The 22,268-nt window shown below is 37.8% G+C and overlaps 2 protein-coding genes across 2 annotated transcripts in view; one reads left to right on the top strand and one right to left on the bottom strand.

Annotated features, from left to right (window-relative positions):
- PSIP1 (PC4 and SRSF1 interacting protein 1) overlaps positions 1-5,577 on the top strand; it is a 44,004-nt gene extending 38,427 nt beyond the window's left edge. Inside the window, exons 11-16 of the mRNA XM_055301723.1 lie at positions 3-58; positions 651-721; positions 935-1,036; positions 1,151-1,364; positions 2,431-2,542; positions 3,663-5,577. Coding sequence (XP_055157698.1) covers positions 3-58; positions 651-721; positions 935-1,036; positions 1,151-1,364; positions 2,431-2,542; positions 3,663-3,723 — 616 coding nt within the window. The 3' untranslated portion in view covers positions 3,724-5,577. The remainder of the gene's footprint in view (positions 1-2; positions 59-650; positions 722-934; positions 1,037-1,150; positions 1,365-2,430; positions 2,543-3,662) is intronic.
- A 3,361-nt stretch (positions 5,578-8,938) lies between these two features.
- Positions 8,939-22,268, bottom strand: part of SNAPC3 (small nuclear RNA activating complex polypeptide 3) — a 37,029-nt gene continuing 23,699 nt past the window's right edge. The window contains exons 6-9 of the mRNA XM_055301727.1: positions 15,272-15,354; positions 13,836-14,000; positions 10,262-10,369; positions 8,939-9,118 (exon numbers count right to left, since the gene is read on the bottom strand). Of these exons, the coding sequence (XP_055157702.1) occupies positions 8,971-9,118; positions 10,262-10,369; positions 13,836-14,000; positions 15,272-15,354 (504 nt within the window). The 3' untranslated portion in view covers positions 8,939-8,970. The remainder of the gene's footprint in view (positions 9,119-10,261; positions 10,370-13,835; positions 14,001-15,271; positions 15,355-22,268) is intronic.

Below are 22,268 nucleotides of genomic sequence, written 5' to 3' on the forward strand. Positions count from 1 at the left end.
AGGCAGAATAAAGATGAAGGAAAGAAGCCAGAAGTTAAGAAAGTGGAGAAGAAGCGAGGTTAGTTATTTCACTTTCTAAGACGTATAAAATAATACATGGAAAGGAAATTACACAATTTCTTGTGTATAGGTTTTAAAATCATTTTATATTCTTAAATCCTACAAAAGCATTTTTTTACAAATCCCTAGCAGATTCTATATACATTGTATTTTAAATATAATCAGGTGCCCTGCTCACCTGCTAAGGACTCCTACTTTTTTTATCATTGCTCATTATCTGATGTTCACATTTTTTTGTAACATTGCCAAAAACCTAGATGTTTTCCCTTTTTTGACAAATCTCATTGTTTCTGATAGTTTCTCTTTTTTTTAAAGAAACCTGTAAGGTGAAACAGTTGGAGAGGGTTTTATTAACTGGATATAAGCTACTTATTTTAGAAATCCTGTGCAGCTAGATGGTGAATTTTTTCTTCAAATGATGAATGTTGCTTTCTTAAATACTAAAAATGGCAAATAACTTCTAGTGAACTAGGCAGATTATGAAGAACATTTTTAAAAATCAAATCTTGTCATTGTTTTGCTGATTAGATTTATACAGAAATACTAGTTTTGGAAAAACTATTTACTGTGTTTCACATTTTAATTTATAGAAACATCAATGGATTCTCGACTTCAAAGGATACATGCTGAAATTAAAAATTCACTCAAAATTGATAATCTTGTAAGTCTTTAATACCTCATTTAAAACTATAGCACTGCTTTTATAGCTTCATATTTTCTCACCTGATTTTATAAGTATGTGTAAATTTAAGAGAAATGGGACTATAACTGGTCTTTTGTACTGCCTTATTTGAGATTTTAAAAATAATCTTTAGGAATAGAGCATATAGGTTTTGGTAATTAACAGTTATGAAATTACTGTTTTGTCATGAAGGATGTGAACAGATGTATTGAGGCATTGGATGAACTTGCTTCACTTCAGGTCACAATGCAACAAGCTCAGAAACATACAGAGATGATTACAACACTGAAAAAAGTAAGTGATCTTGAGTTCTGCAGATTTTTAAAATTTCCTGATCATGTCGTTAAGTAGTAACAGTTTAAAAATCAATGAAGAAAACAATTTTGAGTATATATTTTGTTTTCTCAGATACGGCGATTCAAAGTTAGTCAGGTTATCATGGAAAAGTCTACAATGTTGTATAACAAGTTTAAGAATATGTTTTTGGTTGGTGAAGGAGATTCTGTGATCACACAAGTGCTGAATAAATCTCTCGCTGAACAAAGACAGCATGAGGAAGCAAATAAAACCAAAGATCAAGGGAAGAAAGGGCCAAACAAAAAGCTAGAAAAGGAACAAACAGGTATGTGGTAGTAAGTTGTTTGCTGGGACTGCTTTTAAAAAAATGGCTCTGACACATGATTTCATTAGGGTCTAAGGTATCCTAAAGCATTTAGAAAAACTAAAGCTAAGGTTGAGGGCTTCTGTTTAAATCATTATCATTAAGCTTAAATTTAGCAGTTGCTGTTCACTTTTCACTTAAATTAGGAAGAATTTCTAATTAACACAATAGTAGGTAAGAAAGGAACTTCCAGTGTCTGCATTATTCAACTTGTGTGATTACCAATACATGATCGTTGTTCTCTTTTACCTTCATCAGATTTCTCTGAAGCAAATTCCAGATACGCTATTTCAACCACAAATATTTTAGGATATACCTGTGATGGATTCTTAAAGTAGAACCATAGTATCATTATCAATTCCCCCAGTTCCAGGTTACTAAAGGTTTTAGGAGCTGCTTATTATAGAAACGAATATTTCAAAGGAGTTGGATATTTTATTCCTTATGAGGGAATGATATAGGTCTCCTTTAGAGATTTGTTAGAAATAAGATTTACAGGGATGACCTCATTGTTTACTTAGGACACAAATTCGTGTTAATTACGAAAAGCACTTTTGACATTTTTTCCCTAAAATGGGGAAATATAAAAATTTACTATGATACACATTTTTGTAAGAATTGGAATGATCAGATTAAAAATCCCCTGTTTTTCTACCTGGGTGGTTCAGTCAGTTGAGGGTCCCACGGTTGATTTTGGCTCAGGTCACGATCTCCATGTGTGAGATCCAGCCCACTGTCTGAGATTCTCTCTTCTCTTCCTCTGCGTCCCTGCTTGTGCCCACTGTCTCGCTCACAATAATAAAATCTTTAGTCCCCCACCCCATAGATCTATATATAGTAACCCTGCTACTTACTGTGCCTCAGCTACTCAAAATATTACAGTGTAATTTTAAATAAGGTATAGCAATTATTAAAAACTTTAGGGTCATGTTTTTTTTTTTTTTTTTCTTTAAATTTGGGCTCTTTAGAGGACATCTTAAAAGAACTTTGAAGCTCTAACAGTTTTTCCATTGGAACCCTTTTAAAGGTTCAAAGACTCTAAATGGAGGATCTGATGCTCAAGACAGTAATCAACCACAACATAATGGAGACAGCAGTGAAGAAAGCAAAGACAACCACGAGGCCAGCAGTAAGAAAAAGTGAGGACATGTTTTAATGGGTCATGTATATTTTTAATTTTTAAATCACATTGCTGTTCCAAGGTTATTTATATAAGGATTATATTTTGATCACTCAGTTCCTGAACTCAGCAAGATGAAAACCAAAAAGGCAAAAAACCCAAAAACTTGATCATTTACAATTAACTTGCCTGTATTCAAAGGGAATAGAGCTGGATAGTAAGAATCCAGCTTAAAATAAGTTATTCTTTGGACTTCTTTCACTGATAACAGCTTTAATAGTGACTTACATTCATTATTTTCTTGCATTGTGACACGATAATACAAAAATGAGATCTAGAATCACAAGCTGGGATCCCTGGGTGGCACAGCAGTTTGGCGCCTGCCTTTGGCCCAGGGCGCGATCCTGGAGACCCGGGATCGAATCCCACGTCAGGCTCCCGGTGCATGGAGCCTGCTTCTCCCTCTCTCTCTCTCTCTCTGTGTGACTATCATAAATAAATAAATTTAAAAAAAAATTTAGAATCACAAGCTATTTTGTATCATAGTCTCTAAATAACTGGTTATTGAACTGGAGTTATCCAAGTCTTGGTTTGTTCTACACATTTGAAGGACTTGGAATCTAGCATCCCTTCTAATCCTGAAATTCAGGGAAATCTTTGTCTATGTCATTCCCATTCTTTATTAAGGTCTGTAAAATATTGGTATCACAGATATAACCTTTCCATGTTTTTTAAAGATAATTCATTTTAAAGCTGGAAATGATGGAAGGGGCCTGGGGCCATGATGCTTCCCTGAGTTATTTTGCTTGATCTGAGTATTACTTTAGGAAGAAGACACAATATGGTAAAATAAAATTTTGAACAAAAAGGGTGGCTCAGCGGTTCAGCGCCAGCCTTTGGCCCAGGGCGTGATCCAGTCCTGCATTGGGCTCCCAGTGTGGAGCCTGCTTCTCCCTCTGCCTCTCTATCGTGAATAAATAAAATCTTTTAAAAAAAATTTTTTTTTGAACAAAAAGAAGTCAAGATTATTTTTAAAAATATTCTCATGAGCTTGAAAACAATGCACGCATTTAATGTGTTTTCCGACCCCCATGAAGAAGCCCTTAACCCAATTCACACACCTTTCTTTCTTTTCTTAGGCCATCCAGTGAAGAGAGAGAGACTGAAATATCTCTGAAGGATTCTACACTAGATAATTAGGTTGACATACCTGGAATATAAAGAACATTTGAGAAGTTTGTAATGGTTTTCATTTGAAATATTTAGACTGCTGAAAGTTTTAAATTTTTATAAGCATAGGTTTTGATGTTGAAAAACTTGTTTTGAGGGAGAAATCCCTTTCTACTTGTTTAAAAGTAATTAAGCATTATTGCTAATTGTACTTGTGCAGTATTAACAGCTACATTATTCAGTAAATGTGAGGGAAAATCCATTTAGAAAATGTTAAATTCCTTTTCCAGACGTTTGGTTGTAGCATAATTTCAATTAGTGTGTGTATGTTAATGTGTAATTGATAGTAGAAAAAAGTTACATTTTTAAAACTGCTACTTGTATAAAACCTTTCCTCTTTTCCCAAATACTGTGGGTTTTGTGCATAGTTTTTACAAACCTTGGATTTACCAGATTGTCTTTTCACTGTTTGTGGGTTTTGTAGAAGTTATGCATTTTTATGGTAGATAAAATGTTACTTCTATACAAGTACTCACTCCTTTTATCAAAAGTTAATTTTAATCTCACAGTCTACATTGTGCTACATTATCCTGCTGCTTTGTAACAATTTGTGGTCTGTATGCCTTTTTGTAATGACGACTAGATATCCAACTGACAATTCTACAAGGTACAAAACTCATGTTAAGTTTTGAAGGTAATTTAGTTTTGTGGCTGGGAATTCAGTGAAGTCACATGGCTTTCCTATAGAAAGCAGAATAAGGTATGTATAGGAATGAATCTGGCTTTAGGGTTCAAATCATCTAATAAGATCCTTACTAAATGATAAAAGTTTATTTTTGAGAACTGTCATGTTTCTGAATTTTTAAAAAGTCACACTCATTAAGGAAGTTACTAAGTATTTTTTTAATTGGAAAAAAAATTCCATGATTCTTATGCAGTAAAATAGTAGAAATAAATACTATATAAGAAAACTAACCTATTTGAAAACATGGCTATATCAGAAGGGGTTATTATGTAGAGCTCTTCCATGTGACAGAATTGTAAAGAGTAGAAAGATAGCTTGCTCCGAGGCAGTTAGAAAAAGTAGTAAAGTACTTTGATAGTCTGTATTCATATATAGACTAAATCAGGGTAAAACCAAGGTTAACAAAATTTAAGGGTAACTTAACAGATAGCATTTCTAAGATATTTTGATTATTAGGTCAGTTGGTGGTTTTCAGTAGCTAAAAGACATTTCTCATGTTTTGAAACTATGAATATGGAGAAAAGGCTTATTAATACCAGTGTTTGCATGTGACATGCACTGTATGTTTTGACCTCTCAGATAATGGTTTCATCTATAGATGAAAAGTTGAATTATTTCAATAATTGGAGTTTTTGCTTTTTGAGAGGTCTTACAAATGTAACTAGGACCCACTGTTTTGAGGGAACTATTGCTATTATATCAGGTCCTTAATACAATTTAAATTTGGACAGATTTATTCTAGTTAAGCCATAAGTGTCAACATTGTAAACTTGTTTTGATTAAAGGATTTTTCTATCAAACTCTACCAGTAAATTAATTCTTTGCTATTTACAAAAGTGTTTTTGGAATCTGGATTTGCTTCCAAGGGAGTAATTTCTTGGTTAACTCGGTATAGAGACTGTGCTGTGGGGTGACAGGGTAACTAAATCTAGTAAGCTAAAGATGTTATTTTTTGTTCACCCTCCTCTTTTATTCTGTGACCCAACAGATCAATATAGTTTTACTGAGAAACCACAGAAATATTCAACGTCCAGAGATACAGAGAACGGCACTCTGATACTTTGTGTTTGTTTGAGCTGGCCTTGTCTCTAAACAGTTGATTTATATAGTGTGAAAATATAACTGGCCTTCTATTTTTCTGTTGGTCATAAGCTGATTCACAGGTAATTACCACTCTCAGAACTATAAAGTCATAATGCTTAAACTTTCAGAAGCATTTGCTCACTTTAAATTGTGTGTGTATGGTCAAAACTCCACTGAACAAGTCAGTAAGGTAACTTAGCAAAAGAGAAGAAAAAAAATTTCTGGCATGTGTAAACCATCTATTTTGTACTTTTGTTAAACCACTAGATAACACTTAAAAGAGTAAGTTATGCATGACCCTGCAGAATGAATTGCGGAAAGCTGTCTTAGCTGCTTTGGAGACATTTCAGCGGTATCCTCTGAACTGGAGAAACAGTGTATAAACAACTTGACTATCTTAAACCTGCTGTTATGTCCTGTAGTTTCAAATAGGATGATATTTTACCCAGTTTTTGTGGAGACGTTCATTATAGTGTACCAACACACACTTACCTGGTTGAAGAGATCTGGTCAAGATGAGGGTTGCCAACTAATCCTATATAAGAGCAAAGGCTTTTTACAGGGCTCTGTGAGGGCTTCACTAACACCTTATTTTGTCCCATTGGTCAGAGAAAGGATGATCTATTGGAAATAGCAAACCCATAATTACAAACCTTAGGAAATGAAGCTGCTATATAGGTAGAAACGTTTTCATATTTGTGCTGTGTAATTCTCCAATCTTGGAGACAATAAAGACATTATGATTTGAGTAGAGGAAAAAAGGTAAAAATTACCCTTATAGGATACCAAAAGCTGAGAAAGATATTTAAAGAAATAGGTACTGCTTTTCTAAATAGTGATTTTTGTGCATGTTCATCCGTTACTATACCAAAATCTCCTTTCTCTAACTGTAAGTTGATTATCATATTAGCTGATAAATTGATTACCATATTTTCATATTTGCTTTTCATTACATGTCATGTTTAGTATTGAATTTTACAGCCATAAAATCCCTAAATCAAGACCTCTTTTAGACCGGTTTCAAAGTTGGAAGTTCTTTTGACTTGAATTTGGTGTGGGACACCTGTGTAACTGATAAACACTACATTGGCAAATTCTGGGCATAATCAGGTTAGCCTTTCTTCCTCTAGATTTCACAAGGGGAAATGAAAATACAAAGATATCTGAGCTTTTTAATTTTGGTGGAAAAATTACCCTTAAGAATTAGAATAAGATTAATAAATGATAAAACAAGAATTTCACTAGCAGTAATGTTTTAATTGACAGTCTCTGTCCACTAAAATGACTGCACATGGACTAATGTTTCTGTTAGGACAGTGCACATTTTGGAATTTGCAGTTTTGAGAATCTGAAATGGGAATGAATACAAGTAAACCTCTGAAACCAACAGAACACTACATGGTAAGTAGCTAGAACTTGGAGAGGAAAAAAATCAACAGACCTTGGATACTAATGCAAGAACTACAAGGAATGCAGTTTAAAAATAAAGGAAGCAGGGGCACCTGGGTGGTTCAGTCAGTGGAGGGATTTCTTGATTTCAGCTCGGGTCAAGATCCTCCACATCATGGGACTGAACTCTGCCTGGGATTCTCTCTCTCCCTCTGCCCCTCTCCTTGCTCGCTCTCACACACTAAATCTTTTAAAAAGATGAAGCAGAAATTCATTTTTCCCTGTGGAACTAGCAGGAATTGGGCGAGTATGGTTTTCTAGCTGAATTTTTAATCTGTTCAATTTACCATCGTTGGAAACATGAAAGTAAAAATTTAGTAGCATAAGCCAGCCACGGGAGGCACCTCTTCTTATACTCATCCTCTGGTGTATTTACTGAGTCAGTGAATAAGACCATCAGTACACATACCAGAAACAGGTGCTTGTCTTCTGCACACCAATCAACTTAATTGGACATGTATTTAAGTCCATAAGACATTTCACTGCCAATATTTTAAATATACATTCTTAAAGGCTTCATCAGTTTTTGATTAGTATGGTAAATGTCTGTTCTTAGCCATCCAGGGAATGTGGTACTCAGTTGAATTTAAATAAATAACCTAGGAAAGAGAAAGTGGAATTTAAATAATGATACATTTAAAAAAAAACCATTTTACAGCATTCTTAACAATCTTTTCAAAACTACCCACCAAAAAAGATTTTGGGAAAACATTTCAATATAGATAGCTACAATTTTTCTGTGATGATCTAGGCCTTGCCTTGGAATTCATCTTTGGCCTTTTGTCTAGAATGAGAGAAGTGAATAAATAGTGTTGTCAGAGGGGGCCAGAGTAATGGAAGAGCTGGGCCAAAAAACTCTGGTTTTTACATAAATAATTCTGGGTATTACTGCACAAGTATGAGTGAACCAGAGCTAGCAATCCATAGGATCTTGACTTCTCATGTCCCAGTGGTCACATTATATAAAATCTACCATTTTAAGATTTTATTCTTAAGTCATCTCTACAGCCAATGTGGGGCTTAAAACCCCCAGATCAAGAGTTGCATGCTCTACCGACTGAACCAGCCAAATGCATCAAAATCTGTTTTCCTAATCATAATAATAAACTGAACAAGTTCTCATAAAGAATCTTCAACTGAAATGTTACTTTCGGGATCCCTGGGTAGCTCAGCGGTTTAGCCCCTGCCTTTGGCCCAGGAGTCCTGGGATCGAGTCCCACATTAGGCTCCCTGCATGGGGCCTGCTTCTCCCTCTGCCTCTATGTTTCTCGTGAATAAATAAAATCTTTAAAAAAAATGGTATTTTGTGAAGGTATGAATATGCTCAAGATCTTTTTACGTTCATTATTCATACAGTGAGTCCCATTAAAATGATTAGCGTGCCTGCTAGCTTCTACCAAAACCAGAACCTAATATTACAAAACAGCCCTCAGTGGGATCAGATTACACAATAGCTATTCTTAATACCATATTTGTTAAATCTACTTTTATTCTTCTCATTTTTATCACAGATATTTGAAGGATCTTTACCTTGGAAGTTTGATGGTACAAAGGTATAGCTCTCACAGTCTTCAAAGAATTTTCAAAACACTTCCACCACTTGATGTATCATTAACTGAATTTTTCTAGTTACAGATTAGCAAAAAGTACCCTGGACACAGAATGAATAGGCAAGCCACAGAATGGCCAAAAATCAGAATACCTGAATCTGACAGGATTTATATTCAAAATATATAAAGCACTCCTACAACTTAGTAAATAAACACAATAATGGGCAAATACACTAAAAACCATATTTTGAAATAACTACTAAAATAATTCTAAACAAAAGTTATAAGAAAACCTATGATTTATAAATAAAGCGAAACCTGTGATTTACACTTTTGCAGGTGTATGGGTAGCTAGCTGATTGTTTCAGGTGATTTCTGTTACTCAGTGGCATGTTCAAGAAAGTAACCATCCAAGGGGACAGGTACTTCACAAGGTACATTTTTTTGTTACTAATTAAAGGTTCCAGGATCAACATAAGGATAAGCAAGGAATTCTCCTAGTTTGTTGCCTTCTGAATCATAGTGGAGCATCCGAAAGCACACATCACAAAAGAAACATGGGTCCTCTGGTGCAAAACTGTCATTGTTCGTCACCCATCTGTAATTAAAAAAATAAAGTACATCTTTACAGCCAACTTTCTCATGCTTTAACATGTTATGACCTGCAGTAATGTGTAAACATCCCCAACTATTGCTTTATTGTCCTAATACACTGTAATCCTTTATAAAGCTCTATAGGTGTATAGAAACAGTCCTATCACTACCAATACTCTACAGGGCAAAGGGGCAACTAACAAATCCTGCAGCATGCTGTTTCTCTGAAAGACTAAAGGTAAGTAGAGAAAAATACATATCCGTACGTGAAAAGCATCCTACACATACATACCCTTACCTATCCTCCAAGTAACTGTTAAAATGTAATAGGCCATCTTGAAAAACTGTTACATATTAGATACTGCAGACCTGATGAACTTTTGTGTAACTTATCTTTTTAATTGGTAAATTAGTCCTGGCCAATTTGAAAACTCCAGGTGTTTTATCTAAAATTCAGGATAAAATGTTACAGAGTGTCTACAAATGGGAATATGGGCAACATTGAACAATACTTTGTTTTTTGTTCTGAGATGTTAGGTCATGGTAAGATGAAAGACTTTTTCAGTCTATCTGAATCTGCATCTCCTTGTATATTTTAACATTGCCTGATTTCCACTTTGATAACAGATTTAACATGTTTTCTTACTAGTCATTTAGAAAAGCCTATTGGGAGGGGAGGGGAGAACCTCTCAAAAATCTGATACACAATCATTCTTGTTTCTTCTGAATTTTTTTATTCTGATCCAGTTACACAAACTAAACGTGAAGTATCACATTAAGTAAAAATTTCATGAAACCATATTTTGACCTCATTGTATATATGAGATGCTGTTATTTTTTCATGAAGAAGCTGTGAATGAGGCTGATTTTGGAAACTGCAGACAAAAGACAACATGCTCCCTGATGTGACAGTGTTGATTCATCCAAAATCTGACCCAGCTCTGGTTTTTTACTATACAGAACTCATTTCCTGCTTAAAAGTAACCTACTAATTTGTGGCACTTACCTACTAGAAAAACCACTTCTATTATATTCCCAAAGACTAAGTCCTCATTCCAATTCAAAATAAGAAACACTGAAATACGAAGAATGGAAAGTACTTGACTATTGAAAACCAGTAATTCTCAAAGAAATAGGTATTACTTACCTGGCTGTGTACATTTTACAAACAAAACATTTTCTGGTCCATAGCCAATGCTTCTTGATAAGAAGGGGATAAAGTGTCCTATCCAAGCAGTCATCACGATGTGCAAGCCTTTTGTACATGAGAAGTAAACCAAGGCATTAAAAGACAAATTGTTGTGATCTATAAAGAATTAAATATATCTGTACCTCGACATTAGGAACACAGTAGGCATATTTTTCAATTTTTTTAAATAAGAGATTTAGGTATAAAATCACTTGCTACACTAGGTCTGACCAAATTGCATTCCACAGAAACACTCTCCTAAAGATCATTTGAAATTAATATTTTCTTTCCCATGAAACTTCGCAAAGTGTTTTATGGTAATATGCTCTGTGACTCTCTAAGAGGAAGATTAGTGTGCAGCAGATCTTGTATGTATTCATCAGAAAGCCCTTGCTTTACTCAACACTTTATATCTTTTGATGAAACACAGTTTGAGCAAGCAACTAATCTATTTGGTTTTGTGTTACATGGTTCTTTATTAAAATCTAAATCAGAATCCTGGTATAATGTGAACTGACAGGACTTTAGTTTTGGGTGTCGATTAGTAAATTGTAAATGAAAGTCAGTCTCTATCACTAATCAACTGGGTTTGAGTAAATCCCTTAACCATGCTGGACCTCAGATTCTTCATCCAAAAAATGAAGGAACTGCACAAGAGTATTCTTAAAGGTCTCTATTTTAAAATTTGATTTTTTTAAAGGGTAGCAATATATCAACTTCACATCAGAAAATGATTAATAAGCTTGTAACAGTTTACCAACTATTAGACTATGGAATGGCACTGAATGATTAAATTCACCTATAAAATAAAAAATGATTTGTAGCCTAGGGGCGCCTGGGTGGTTTAGTTGGTTAAGTGTCTGTCTGCCTTTGGCTCAGGTCATGATCTTGGGGTCCTGGGATCAGTCTCCAAATCAGGATCCCCAGCTCAGCAAGGAGTCTGCTTCTCCCTCTACCTCTGCAGTTACCCAATGCTTGTGTGCATGATCTCTCTCAAAATCTTAAAAAAAAAAAAAAAAAAGACTTGTAGTCTAAATTACTTTTGGATCCCTGGGTGGCTCAGCGGTTTGGCGCCTGGCTTTGGCTCAGGGCATGATCCTGGGGTCCTGAGGATTGAGTCCCTGCTTCTCCCTCTGCCTGTGTCTCTGCCTCTCTCTATCATGAATAAATAAATAAATCTTTAAAAAAATAAAAATAAAAAAAAAATAAAAATTCCTTAAAGGCCACCTGCCTGGCTCACTCCTTGGAGCATGCAATCCTTAGTCTCAGGGTTGTCAGTTCAATCCCTACACCTAGTGTGGGGCCTGCTTAAAAATAAAATCTTAAAAAAAAAAAAAAAGTGCAATTTAATCTTTCAAAAAACTAAAAATAATTCCTTAGGAACACTCCATGCTGCAAATGTTTACTAAGTGTGGCTTGTTCTTCCACGTTGCCTTTAAGACTGACAAGGCCATACAGTAAGAAATGTTAAACTAAAATCAGAGAAAAGTGGATGGTCTTCTATCTTATCCTAATTCTTAGGCACATTCCCCTTCATTTGAGTGAAAGAACACACAGAATAGCTTAATATAAAACTTAAAATTATATATATACATTTCTTTGATAGTGTGTTAATCCTATAAAACTGGAGTTTATGAGCTCTCCCGGGCCTTCCTTTAGCAATTCTTCCCAAAGGGCCAATGTTTTGCATACTTAACTGTTTCTTTTAAATTTAGCTCCTCAACATCCCTCTACAGAACAAAATAACCTTGGTTAAATCGATGTTTAATGTTTACATTATACCAAATTACTACTACTCACCCCTAAACTCCACAAACGACTACAGGTTCCTTTTATCGTGTGACACGTGGCTAGAAGCTATACAGGCTCTCAGGTTTGCATCTGCTTAGGTGTCCTGTACCTGCGGCTAATCGGGTTCTGTACTTTCTGACAGACTGAACAGTGCTCTCCGTGTGTGTCTGCACCATGGGAGGCGGAGCGGTGCCAGACACCCTTCCTGAGTTCCTCCACTGGGCTCAGGCCCACGCTATCCTCTAGGTGGGCTGGACGGCCATCATGCTGGAGAGAAGTCCCAGCATTCCACAGCTCTCTTTAGGTCTTATCTGTTCTGCTTTGCATTCATGTCTTTCAAAGTTTACTCTGTGTGAAGTACTTCCTCTGGGAGTCTCCTGAGCATGAGTGCATGCGAAGTCAATTTTTGGAGACTGGTCACTAAGATCCAAGAGAGGTGGAATGGCAGGGGCTTCCTGAAGGCACCCATTCCTATTACTGGTATAATAAAAAGCCTGGATCTGGGACTGCTCCACACAAAGACTCCCATAAAAATGGTCTTTCGGAATAAAAGCTGGGATGGAGCAGGGCTCATTCTTGCAATACTGATCCTTCCCAAAGTGACATTTCTTAAATAAGGAAATGAACAGTCTTATACATGAGAGAGACACAAACTATACAAAATTATCGTAATACAATCTCATTTTAAACTACTTTAATCCTTCCCAGTTTTTTATACTTTATGTAAGCCTTAAGACCTCATATTTGTCAAATATTAGAATTTCTCTTCTCTTCCCCCAGTTCCCTTCAATCTCCATAAAATTCTGGCAAAGAGACAAGAAACCTAGATATATAGTTGCAAATTTGCTAAGGAAAGGGGCTACAAGATATACAAAATGATCTACAGAGTGGATGGCGGGGTGTCTGGGTGGCTCGGGTAAGTGTCTGCCTCTGGCTCAGGTCATGATCCCAAGTCCTGGGACCAAATTCCATATCAGGCTCCCTGCTCAGCAGGGAGCTTGTTTCTCCCTCTTCCTCCCCACCCCCACTTGTGTTTTCTCTTCCTCCTTCTCTCAAATGAATAAATCTTAAAAAAACAACCCAAAAGTGAATGGCTGCTGCCTGCCTAATACACAAATGGAAATGCTTATCTACAGATTTTTCACCCTCTATTAAAGTATTTCTATATAGTATATCTACTCCTCAAAATAGAAAATGCGGGCAGCCCCGGTGGCTCAGTGGTTTGGCGCCGCCTTCGGCCCAGGGCATGGTCCTGGAGTCCTGGGATCGAGTCCCACGTCGGGCTCCCTGCATGCAGCCTGCTTCTCCCTCTGCCTCTCTCTGTCTCTTATGAATAAATGGATAAAATCTTAAAAAAAAAAAAAAATAGAGAATGAAAATGGATAGAAAATTGGTCATTCCATGGAAAGCAAATGATTTTGCTGCTCCTAAGCCAAGCTGCAGTGATGACTTTTTTTTTTTTAGAAGATTTTATTTATTTATTCATGAGAGACACAGAGCGAGAAGCAGAGACATAGAAGGAGGGATAAGCAAGCTCCCGCAGGGAGCCCAATATGGGACTTGATCCCAGGACCCTGGATCACCACCTGAGCCAAAGGCAGGCAGACAATCACTAAGTTACCCAGGCATTCCTACAATGATGATTTTTATTCCTCTTATTAAAAACAAACACAAACAGCCTGTGCTCTCATACTGTAAAATAAAAAGAACAAATAACGTTGTTCTGAGTGCTGCCACTTACCTTATGTCAGTAATGACAACAACATGTTCACAGTCTCCCTGGTGACAATATAAGTAAGGAAAACCCAGTTTAATATACAGGTCATTGAAGGTGAAATCTTCCATTTTAGCAGTCTGAAATTTTCCATAGCCTCTATCATGGGACTCTGACCACTCAATGATAGTTCTGAAAGGGGGGGGAAAAGATGATACTTCATTATGCCCCAAAAAAACCCAAAAATATGACAGAAAATGGTTTGTGACTACAATTATTTCATGAGGCCTGACTCAATAAACTGGACAGTTACCACCTTGAGGTGAAAATCTCAGTGAATTTGTCTTTATCCAGTAGAGCAACAGTTCTCAAAGTGTGGTTCCTGAATTGTGATAAAATATCATTTGCCCTTTTCAACTCCTATTCTCTCATAAATGACCAGTACTCTAGAGGCTACATGATGTGTTTTATCACATCAGACTGAACGGAAAATGTGGAACAATGTCACTGGTCTCATTTTGTTTTGGAAAAGTTACTTTCCCTCCAAATTATTAAAGTTAACATGTAATGGGATTAAATTGATTAATATTTAAAATATTTCTCAGTTTCAACTTCTAATATGGTAAATACTAATAGCTATAAGCCCACATAATCAAAGTTCTTTAGAGTCCTCAATTATAGTATAAAGGAATGCTGAAACCAGCAAGTATGAGAACTGCTACATTAGAATACAGATACAAATAGCTATAATTAAAGAGAATATATATAAACACTCAGAAACAATATACATATATACCCTAGTTGCTAGGACACTGACAGTAAAAGTATGGTCTAATTAACATGATTATGAGCTACGGATTTTTCATGTTATATACTTAACCATGTATTTACATACCCATCTAGGGCAAACAACAGTATACACTGGATAAGCAGAAAAAAACACTGAAAGAATAATTTATTGCTATCACCCAAATAGGAGAAACTAATATAGAGTTTAAGTGGGATTTAAAGTTTTTTAGATGTATCTATGGCTCAATACAAGATTTGCTATGATTTCTTTTTTTTTTTTTAAAGTAGGCTCCATGCCCAACATGGGGCTCAAACTCACAATCCCAAGATCAAGAGTTGCTACTGACTGAGCTAGCCAAGTGCCCCCAAATTTGCTGTAATTTCTAAGACAGCAGATAGCACAAAGATTTTGAAATGTCTGTGTAGATCTTTGGCAGGAAAATTTTCTTCCTGGAGTAAAAATTTTGATTAATTTACTAGTACCTAGGCTAACCAGATGAAATACCTGAATATACTCTAAAAACTGAGAGAGATCTTTAACCGCAAGACAAAACAGCCTAACAAAACAATTCATTGGCAAAGACTCTTAGCAGACCAGTAACAGGATCTGTGGAGATCTTGCTATTTTAAGAACTAGAAACAGGAAAGACTCAGAAGATTTTTGAAAACTGTACCTGCTCAAATCTCTGCACTCAGGGTATCTTTTATCATTGTAAAATGTCCCTTCAAAATAAAAGAAGGCTGATTTGTACAGGTCCTACAAGGAAACAGATGGCATTGAATAAAGTCCTCTATTCACAATTATGAAATTGCTGCCAATTCAAAATTTGTAAGTCATAAAACCACACTTACATGCTTTATAGTAACTTCATGCAACTTCACAGAATATGCTTATTAGCTCATTAATTTATTCAATGGGAACCTCCTATGTGACAAGTACTATGCTATTTACCAGGGATGAAAGTGTAAAGATCGGGGATCCCTGGGTGGCTCAGCGGTTTAGCGTCTGCCTTTGGCCCAGGGCGCGATCCTGGAGTCCCGGGATCGAGTCCCGCGTCAGGCTCTTGGCATGGAGCCTGCTTCTCCCTCTGCCTGTGTCTCTGCCTCTCTCTCTATCATAAATAAATAAATATTAAAAAAAAAAAAAAAGAAAGTGTAAAGATCTGATCCTTGGTGCTATTTTCAATTTTATCCTATTGCTGTTTTAATTACTAAGTCTGATTTAAATTTATTCTGAGACTCATGAAAGGAACCTAATCAGAAGTGAAATAAACTTCAATATTATTTATTATAGTGAGTTACTTTGGATGCTAGCATGAAAAACTGAAAGTCACATCTTTGGTAGTTCCACAGCGATAATAAGTGATCATAGTGTTATGTTTTTCTGTTTTTTAATAGTTTCAGTGTCCTTTTTTTTTTTTTTAAGTTTTATTTAATTGAGAGAGAAGAGAGCATGAGTGAGAGGGACAAAGGGAGCAGATGCCACACTAAGTATGGAGCCTGAAGTAGGGCTTGATCCCATGGCCCTGAGATCACGACGTGAGCCAGAACCATGATTTGGATGCTCAACCAGCTACACCATCAGGTGTTCCTCAGTGTACTTTTATAAAAATTCTCCCTTCAAATTTTCAAGAATTTTTAGGCAGAATTTGAATATTCTGACTCAAGCAATCTTTTTTTTTTTTTAAGATTTCATTTATTTATTCATGAAAGAGAAAGAAAGACAGAGACATAGGCAGAGGGAGAAGCAGGCTCCATGGAGGGAGCCTGACGTGGGACTCGATCCTGAGACCACGGATCACGCTCTGAGCCAGGGGCAGGTGCTCAACCGCTGAGCCACCCAGGCGTCCCTGACTCAAGTAATCTTACCCATAAAGTACCACAGCAGTCACACAACTGGTCTGAACTGTCAGGCTTCTTAACTTTCAGCCTACCAGACTTTGCAGAAGGGGGTCTCCTGCTCCTCACTGCCCATCAGAATCATAGAAACACCAAAGACCAAGTCTCAAGGCCATTAAATGAGAATCTCTCAGCATATGGCCCAGGCACCAAGGTTTTCCCAAGTTCCCCAGGTGATTCAAATGGGCAAGGGATTCATTCCGTCATTTACAGACTATCTGGCACTGGCATCAGACACCCTTATGAGACTGGCTGTGCTGTTTCTCACTGGGCTGTCATTTGATTTCCCTGACCCACTGTTTCCTCATGTAACACAGGAGTAAAGCCATTACCTTCTTCCCAGGTGCTTACAGACCTAAAAGGATAATCTGTATTAGAATGCCCTGTCTAGCTGCTGTTCACACAAAAACCACCACAAAATAAACTTCTGGACCCTCAAAGAGGTAAGCTAGGGTCTAAAATAAATGTTCTGAAAGAACACTGCCTTACTTAGACATAAAAAGTTTCAGGGTTTTTTGGGATCCCTGGGTGGCGCAGCGGTTTAGCACCTGCCTTTGGTCCAGGGCGTGATCCTGGAGACCCGGGATCGAATTCCACGTCGGGCTCCCGGTGCATGGAGCCTGCTTCTCCCTCTGCCTATGTCTCTGCCTCTCTCTCTCTCTCTCTCTGTGACTATCATAAATAAATTAAAAAAAAACAACTTTAAAAAAAAAAGTTTCAGGGTTTTTTCATTACAAAATGCTTCTATGGAACTTGAGTTGATTTAGGCAACTTAATGCGTTTGGTTGGCATAATTATTATTTAGAAGGGGAACAGTTCTCCATCTAAATCCAAACTCAGGGCAGCCCCGGTGGCGCAGCTGTTAAGCGCCACCTGCAGCCCATGGTGTGATCCTGGAGACCCGGGATCAAGTCCCACATCGGGCTCCCGCATGGAGCCTGCTTCTCCTTCTGCCTGTGTCTCTGCCTCTCTCTCTGTGTGTGTCTCTCGTGAATAAATAAATAAAATCTTTAAAAAATAAATAAATAAATAAATCCAAACTCATCCATTAGGTAACTTTTCCCTGTCTCAGTACACAAATAGAAGACGTGAGCAACCTCAACACCAGGTAATTTTGCTTTTCAGTGGCAACCGGAGATTGTCACTAACTAGTTTCCCTATTTGTCAGCTAGTTTTGCTGACCAGCTTTGGGGGAGGGGAGGATTGCCAATCAACATGGAAAAAAGCCAATGTAAGAAGTTACTTCTGTTAGGTACCTAATGTAGCCCCAGCCTCTACTTTCTATTTCCACTTTATAAACAAAGTAACTATGGAAAACTAATGTGATCATGTGAACAAAGTCATTTATATATAATTCTAGGCATGTTTGTTGTGTTGCTAATATTCAAATCAGCTGTATTAGAACTTTTCAGAAGTATTCCCTAGGATCTGCTATGAGAAAAATGGTAATGGGAGAGACACTGAAGCAGCTCTTTGTCCTACACCAGGGCTTTATTTATAATAAGCAACAGAGCAGTATGTGTGAAGTCTTTTTTTTTTTTAAGGTTTATTTATTCATGAGAGACACAGAGAGAGGCAGAGACACAGGCAGAGGGAGAAGCAGGCTCCCAGAGGTGATCCCAATGTGGGACCCAATCCGAGGACCCTGGGATCATGACCTGAGCCGAAGGCAGATGGTCAACCACTAGGCCGCCTGGGCATTCTGTGCAGTCTTTTTTTTAAAATTCCTCTAAGCAAGACCCTTAAGAGATTACTGCCCTCCCAAAAGATGAACTAATCTGAGCAACAAAAAAAGATTAGATATTAAAATGTGAGAGACCATTAAAAAGAAAAAAAAAAAAAAAAAAAAAAAAAAAAAAAACCCCACGCGAGACGAAAATACTGGCACTGATCTTATACATATATTTAAAGAATGCACTTCATCCTTTAATGTTATAGTCCAAAAACAAACATGTTAGCAAAACACATTACATTTTATTTTATTTTATTTTATTTTTTATTTTTGAAAGATTTTATTCATCCATTCATGAGACACACACAGAAGAGAGGCAGAGACACAGTCAGAGGGAGAAGCAGGCCCCCTGCAGGGAGCCTGATGTGGGACTGGATCCCGGGACTCCAGGATCACACCCTGGGCCGAAGGCAGGCGCTAAACCGCTGAGCCACCGGGCGTCCCCCACATTACATTTTAGACATAAGCTTTTAAAAGAGATTTAAATATACTGGTCCAATTCTCCCAGTCTTCTCACATAATAAAGTCATCTAATATTCAAAATTCTTGCTTGTTGGAGTGAAGATTCTCCTTTCCTCAGCTACAAAAACTGCAACTCACTGATTTTTTCCCCTGTGATTACCAGTGGAATACAAGCCAAATACCTGTCTAAAAAAGCATTATAACTTAAGGACCAATTCTCAAGTTTTGTGAGGTGTGACAACAGCATGAAGTGAACACATAACAATTTGGCAAACGCTGAGAACTGGGGAAGGTGGGTAATGGGTACATAAGGACTCATATATTATTTCTGGTGTGGTCAACATTTTCCAAGGCACCAGACTCATCAAGAAAGACAAGGACTCAGATTAACAGAAAAAAAGAAAAATCCCAAAGAAAAACTTAAAAAACTAAACCAAACCATAAAATACATATACCAATCAGTGAAATAACAATCTCTCCATAGGTCAAACAAATGTCAGTATCTGCAAACTCACTGATTTAGGAGTTCACTCTCCTAAAACCATAGCTGGGAGGAAACACACAGCTCTCTGAACAGGCAGATTCCAGAGTCCAGGCATTAGAAACCTGCTACGACCCAGAGCACAGCTGAGTTTGCACTCAGGGCCTCCTCTGGAAGCGCCCAGAAGGGCAGGGAAAGCTGCCTCTCACCTGGCGTCCTGCCAACACGGCAAAGACCATGCGGCTTGGAAGGCACGTTGACAAGGGTCTGAATCCAGCCTCCACCCCTGCTCACTGAACAGGCAACTCATGACAGCATGCTGATGCAACTGTTTCTTACTTTTCTTTTTTTTTTTTAAAGATTTTATTTATTTATTCATAGACACACACACACACACACACACACACACACACACACACACACACACACGGAGAGGCAGAGACACAGGCAGAGGGAGAAGCAGGCTCCATGAAGGGAGCCCAATGTGGGACTCCATCCAGGGTCTCCAGGATCCCGCCCTGGGCTGCAGGCGGCGCTAAATCGCTGTGCCACCGGGGCTGCCCTGTTTCTTACTTTTCAAATGGTGATAATTCTGTCCAAAACGTGCTGTCTGTCTAGCACATGGTAAGTGCTCGATAATCAGAAAGGACATTGTTTTAATAAAGAGACAGAAGAGGCAGAAACAATACAACTGTGCCTGTCTTAAGTATTTAAAATAGGACGATGGGTCATCCACCCCGTGCTTAGAAAGCTGCTGAATGCATCAGCACTGATGTACAAACACAACAACCTAGCCATGCCTGGTTACGAATCCTCTCTCAGGGTTCCTGGTGCTAAGACCGATTACCAGGTCCGACTCCAACTGCTTTGAGCAGTGGTAACACAGCGGCCATGAGAGTGAATTCAGATTTTGCTTATTAAGGTGAATTTATAAAAACCTTATAATTACAGGGTTTGGTGGGGTTTTTTTGTTTTTGTTTTGGTAGGGTTGAGAAACTGTGGCTTCTCCTTTAAAAGAAAAATGTCTCATTTCCCAGTCTGCATACAGCCTTGAAATTCCATTTGTTTCTCTTTAATCTCATGTTTATTTCCAAAAGCACCAAAATGCCAAATCTGAAGAAACCAATTATCTTAAAACCATTTTTGGTTTAACTGAAAAACGAAGTGAAATTTATGTGTGAGTCATATGGTCTCTTACGCTGGTCTCCTTGCCAATCACCAAAAGGACTGGAATACAGCCAGCCTTGCGGGGCAGAGACATATCAAATAGCACCAGCTGATTATCACAGGCACTATAATGGCCAAACGAAATGGTTCCAGAGTGGCAGTCAGGAAAAATTTTATGTAATAAGTGAGTCTTAAGCTGGGTTTGGAAATGTGAATATGAACCACATGGATGGAGGGAGGGAAAGGGCTTCCTATAGTTTTCAAATATTCAAAGGCATGAGAAAGTGTTATGTTTGAGCAACATAAAATTATCTATGGCTGAAGCATAAAGTACAGAAGTAGGGGGTGGATAGTATGGAAGGTTAACTTTGGAATCATCAATACAAAAGTCCTTCCAAGTCAGCCTACAGGGATCCACTTCGATTTTTAGATTGGAGAATGACAGGATCAATTTCTTTTTAAGGACTTTATTTTTAAAAAACGTTAAAACATTTATTATTTATTTATTTTCTTTAGAAAGAGAGCAAGAAGGGGAGGAAAGGGGAGAGGGAGAAAAAACTCAAGCAGACTCCATGATGACAGAAGAGCCCGACTTAAGGTGATCTCATATCCCTGATATCATGACCTGAGCCAAAATCGAGTCAATAGCTTAACCAACCGAGCCACCCAGGGGGCCCCTGGCATTGTGGCTTGAAGACAACAAGGGAGAGCATGGTAGGATATGAGAGTGGTGGGCAGAAAGGACCAGATAATGGTCTATGTGCAGACTATAATAAAGATGTTGTATATTCTTCTTCTAGATGTAAGAGGAAGCCACTGCAGTTCTGACTGATACTTTAAAAGTATCATTCTGGCTGGTGGAAAGGAAAAACCGAAGTGTGAAGGGAGCAAAGAGAGCTGTCAGGCTAGTCCAGGAAGGAAGGAATAGCAGTTTAACAGTCTGGTACCTGTAAAGGATCAGAAACCTGGGCAACGCCTAAATATATTTGTTAGCTGAAGTAACTAGATGCAAAATGGGCATATTTACTGAGATAGGAACAATGAGAAAGGCATAGATTGAGGTAGAAAGATCTGGAGTTTTTTTTTTTTTTCTTCAAAGATTTTATTTATTTATTCATGAGAGAGAGAGAGAGAGAGAGAGGGGCAGAGACATAGGCAGAGGGAGAAGCAGGCCCCCCGCAGGGACCCCAACGTGGGACCCAATGCCGGGACCCCAGGACCAGGCCCTGGGCCCAAGGTGGCACTAAACCACTGAGCCACCCAGGCTGCCCTAGAGTTTGCTTTTGAACAGATTAAGTTTGAGATGGCTATCAGACATCCAGTAAAAACTGTCAAGGATGGGTCACCTGGCTCAGTTGGAGAAGCATGTAACTTGATCTCAGGGTTGTGAGTTAGAGCCCCACGATGGGTTAGACATTACTTAAATAAAACTTAAAAAAAAACCTAAAAAACCATTAAGGAGACTGTTGGATACAGAAGTCTGGAGATCAGAAAAGATGTTGAAATCAGAGATATAATCCTGGGAGTCCCAGCATTTATAGCTATAAATCTGGATAAGACAAACAGAGATAAGGTCTGAGGATTGACTCCCAGGGCTTTACAACAGAAGTCAGGAAAATGAGAAGCACCCAGCAAAGGAATTAATTCAAATCAGTCAGACAAAAAGAAATCAGGTGGGTGTAACATGCTAAAAACTAAGTAAGTAAAAAATGTTGCAAGGAAGAAGGAATATTCAATCGTACCATGTGCCAATGACTGGTCAGAAAAGGTAAGAACTAAGTCTATGGTGGCATTGATAAAGCGATTTTCAAGGGGACACCTGGGTGGTTCAGTCTGTTTGGCGTCTGCCTTCAGCAAGGGTCATGATCTCAGGGTACTGGGATTGAGCCCCGCGTGGGGCTCCCCACTCAGCAGGGAGTTGGCCTCTCTG

Source organism: Nyctereutes procyonoides, unplaced genomic scaffold, assembly GCF_905146905.1.
Source record: "Nyctereutes procyonoides isolate TBG_1078 unplaced genomic scaffold, NYPRO_anot_genome, whole genome shotgun sequence".
NCBI lineage: Eukaryota > Metazoa > Chordata > Mammalia > Carnivora > Canidae > Nyctereutes > Nyctereutes procyonoides.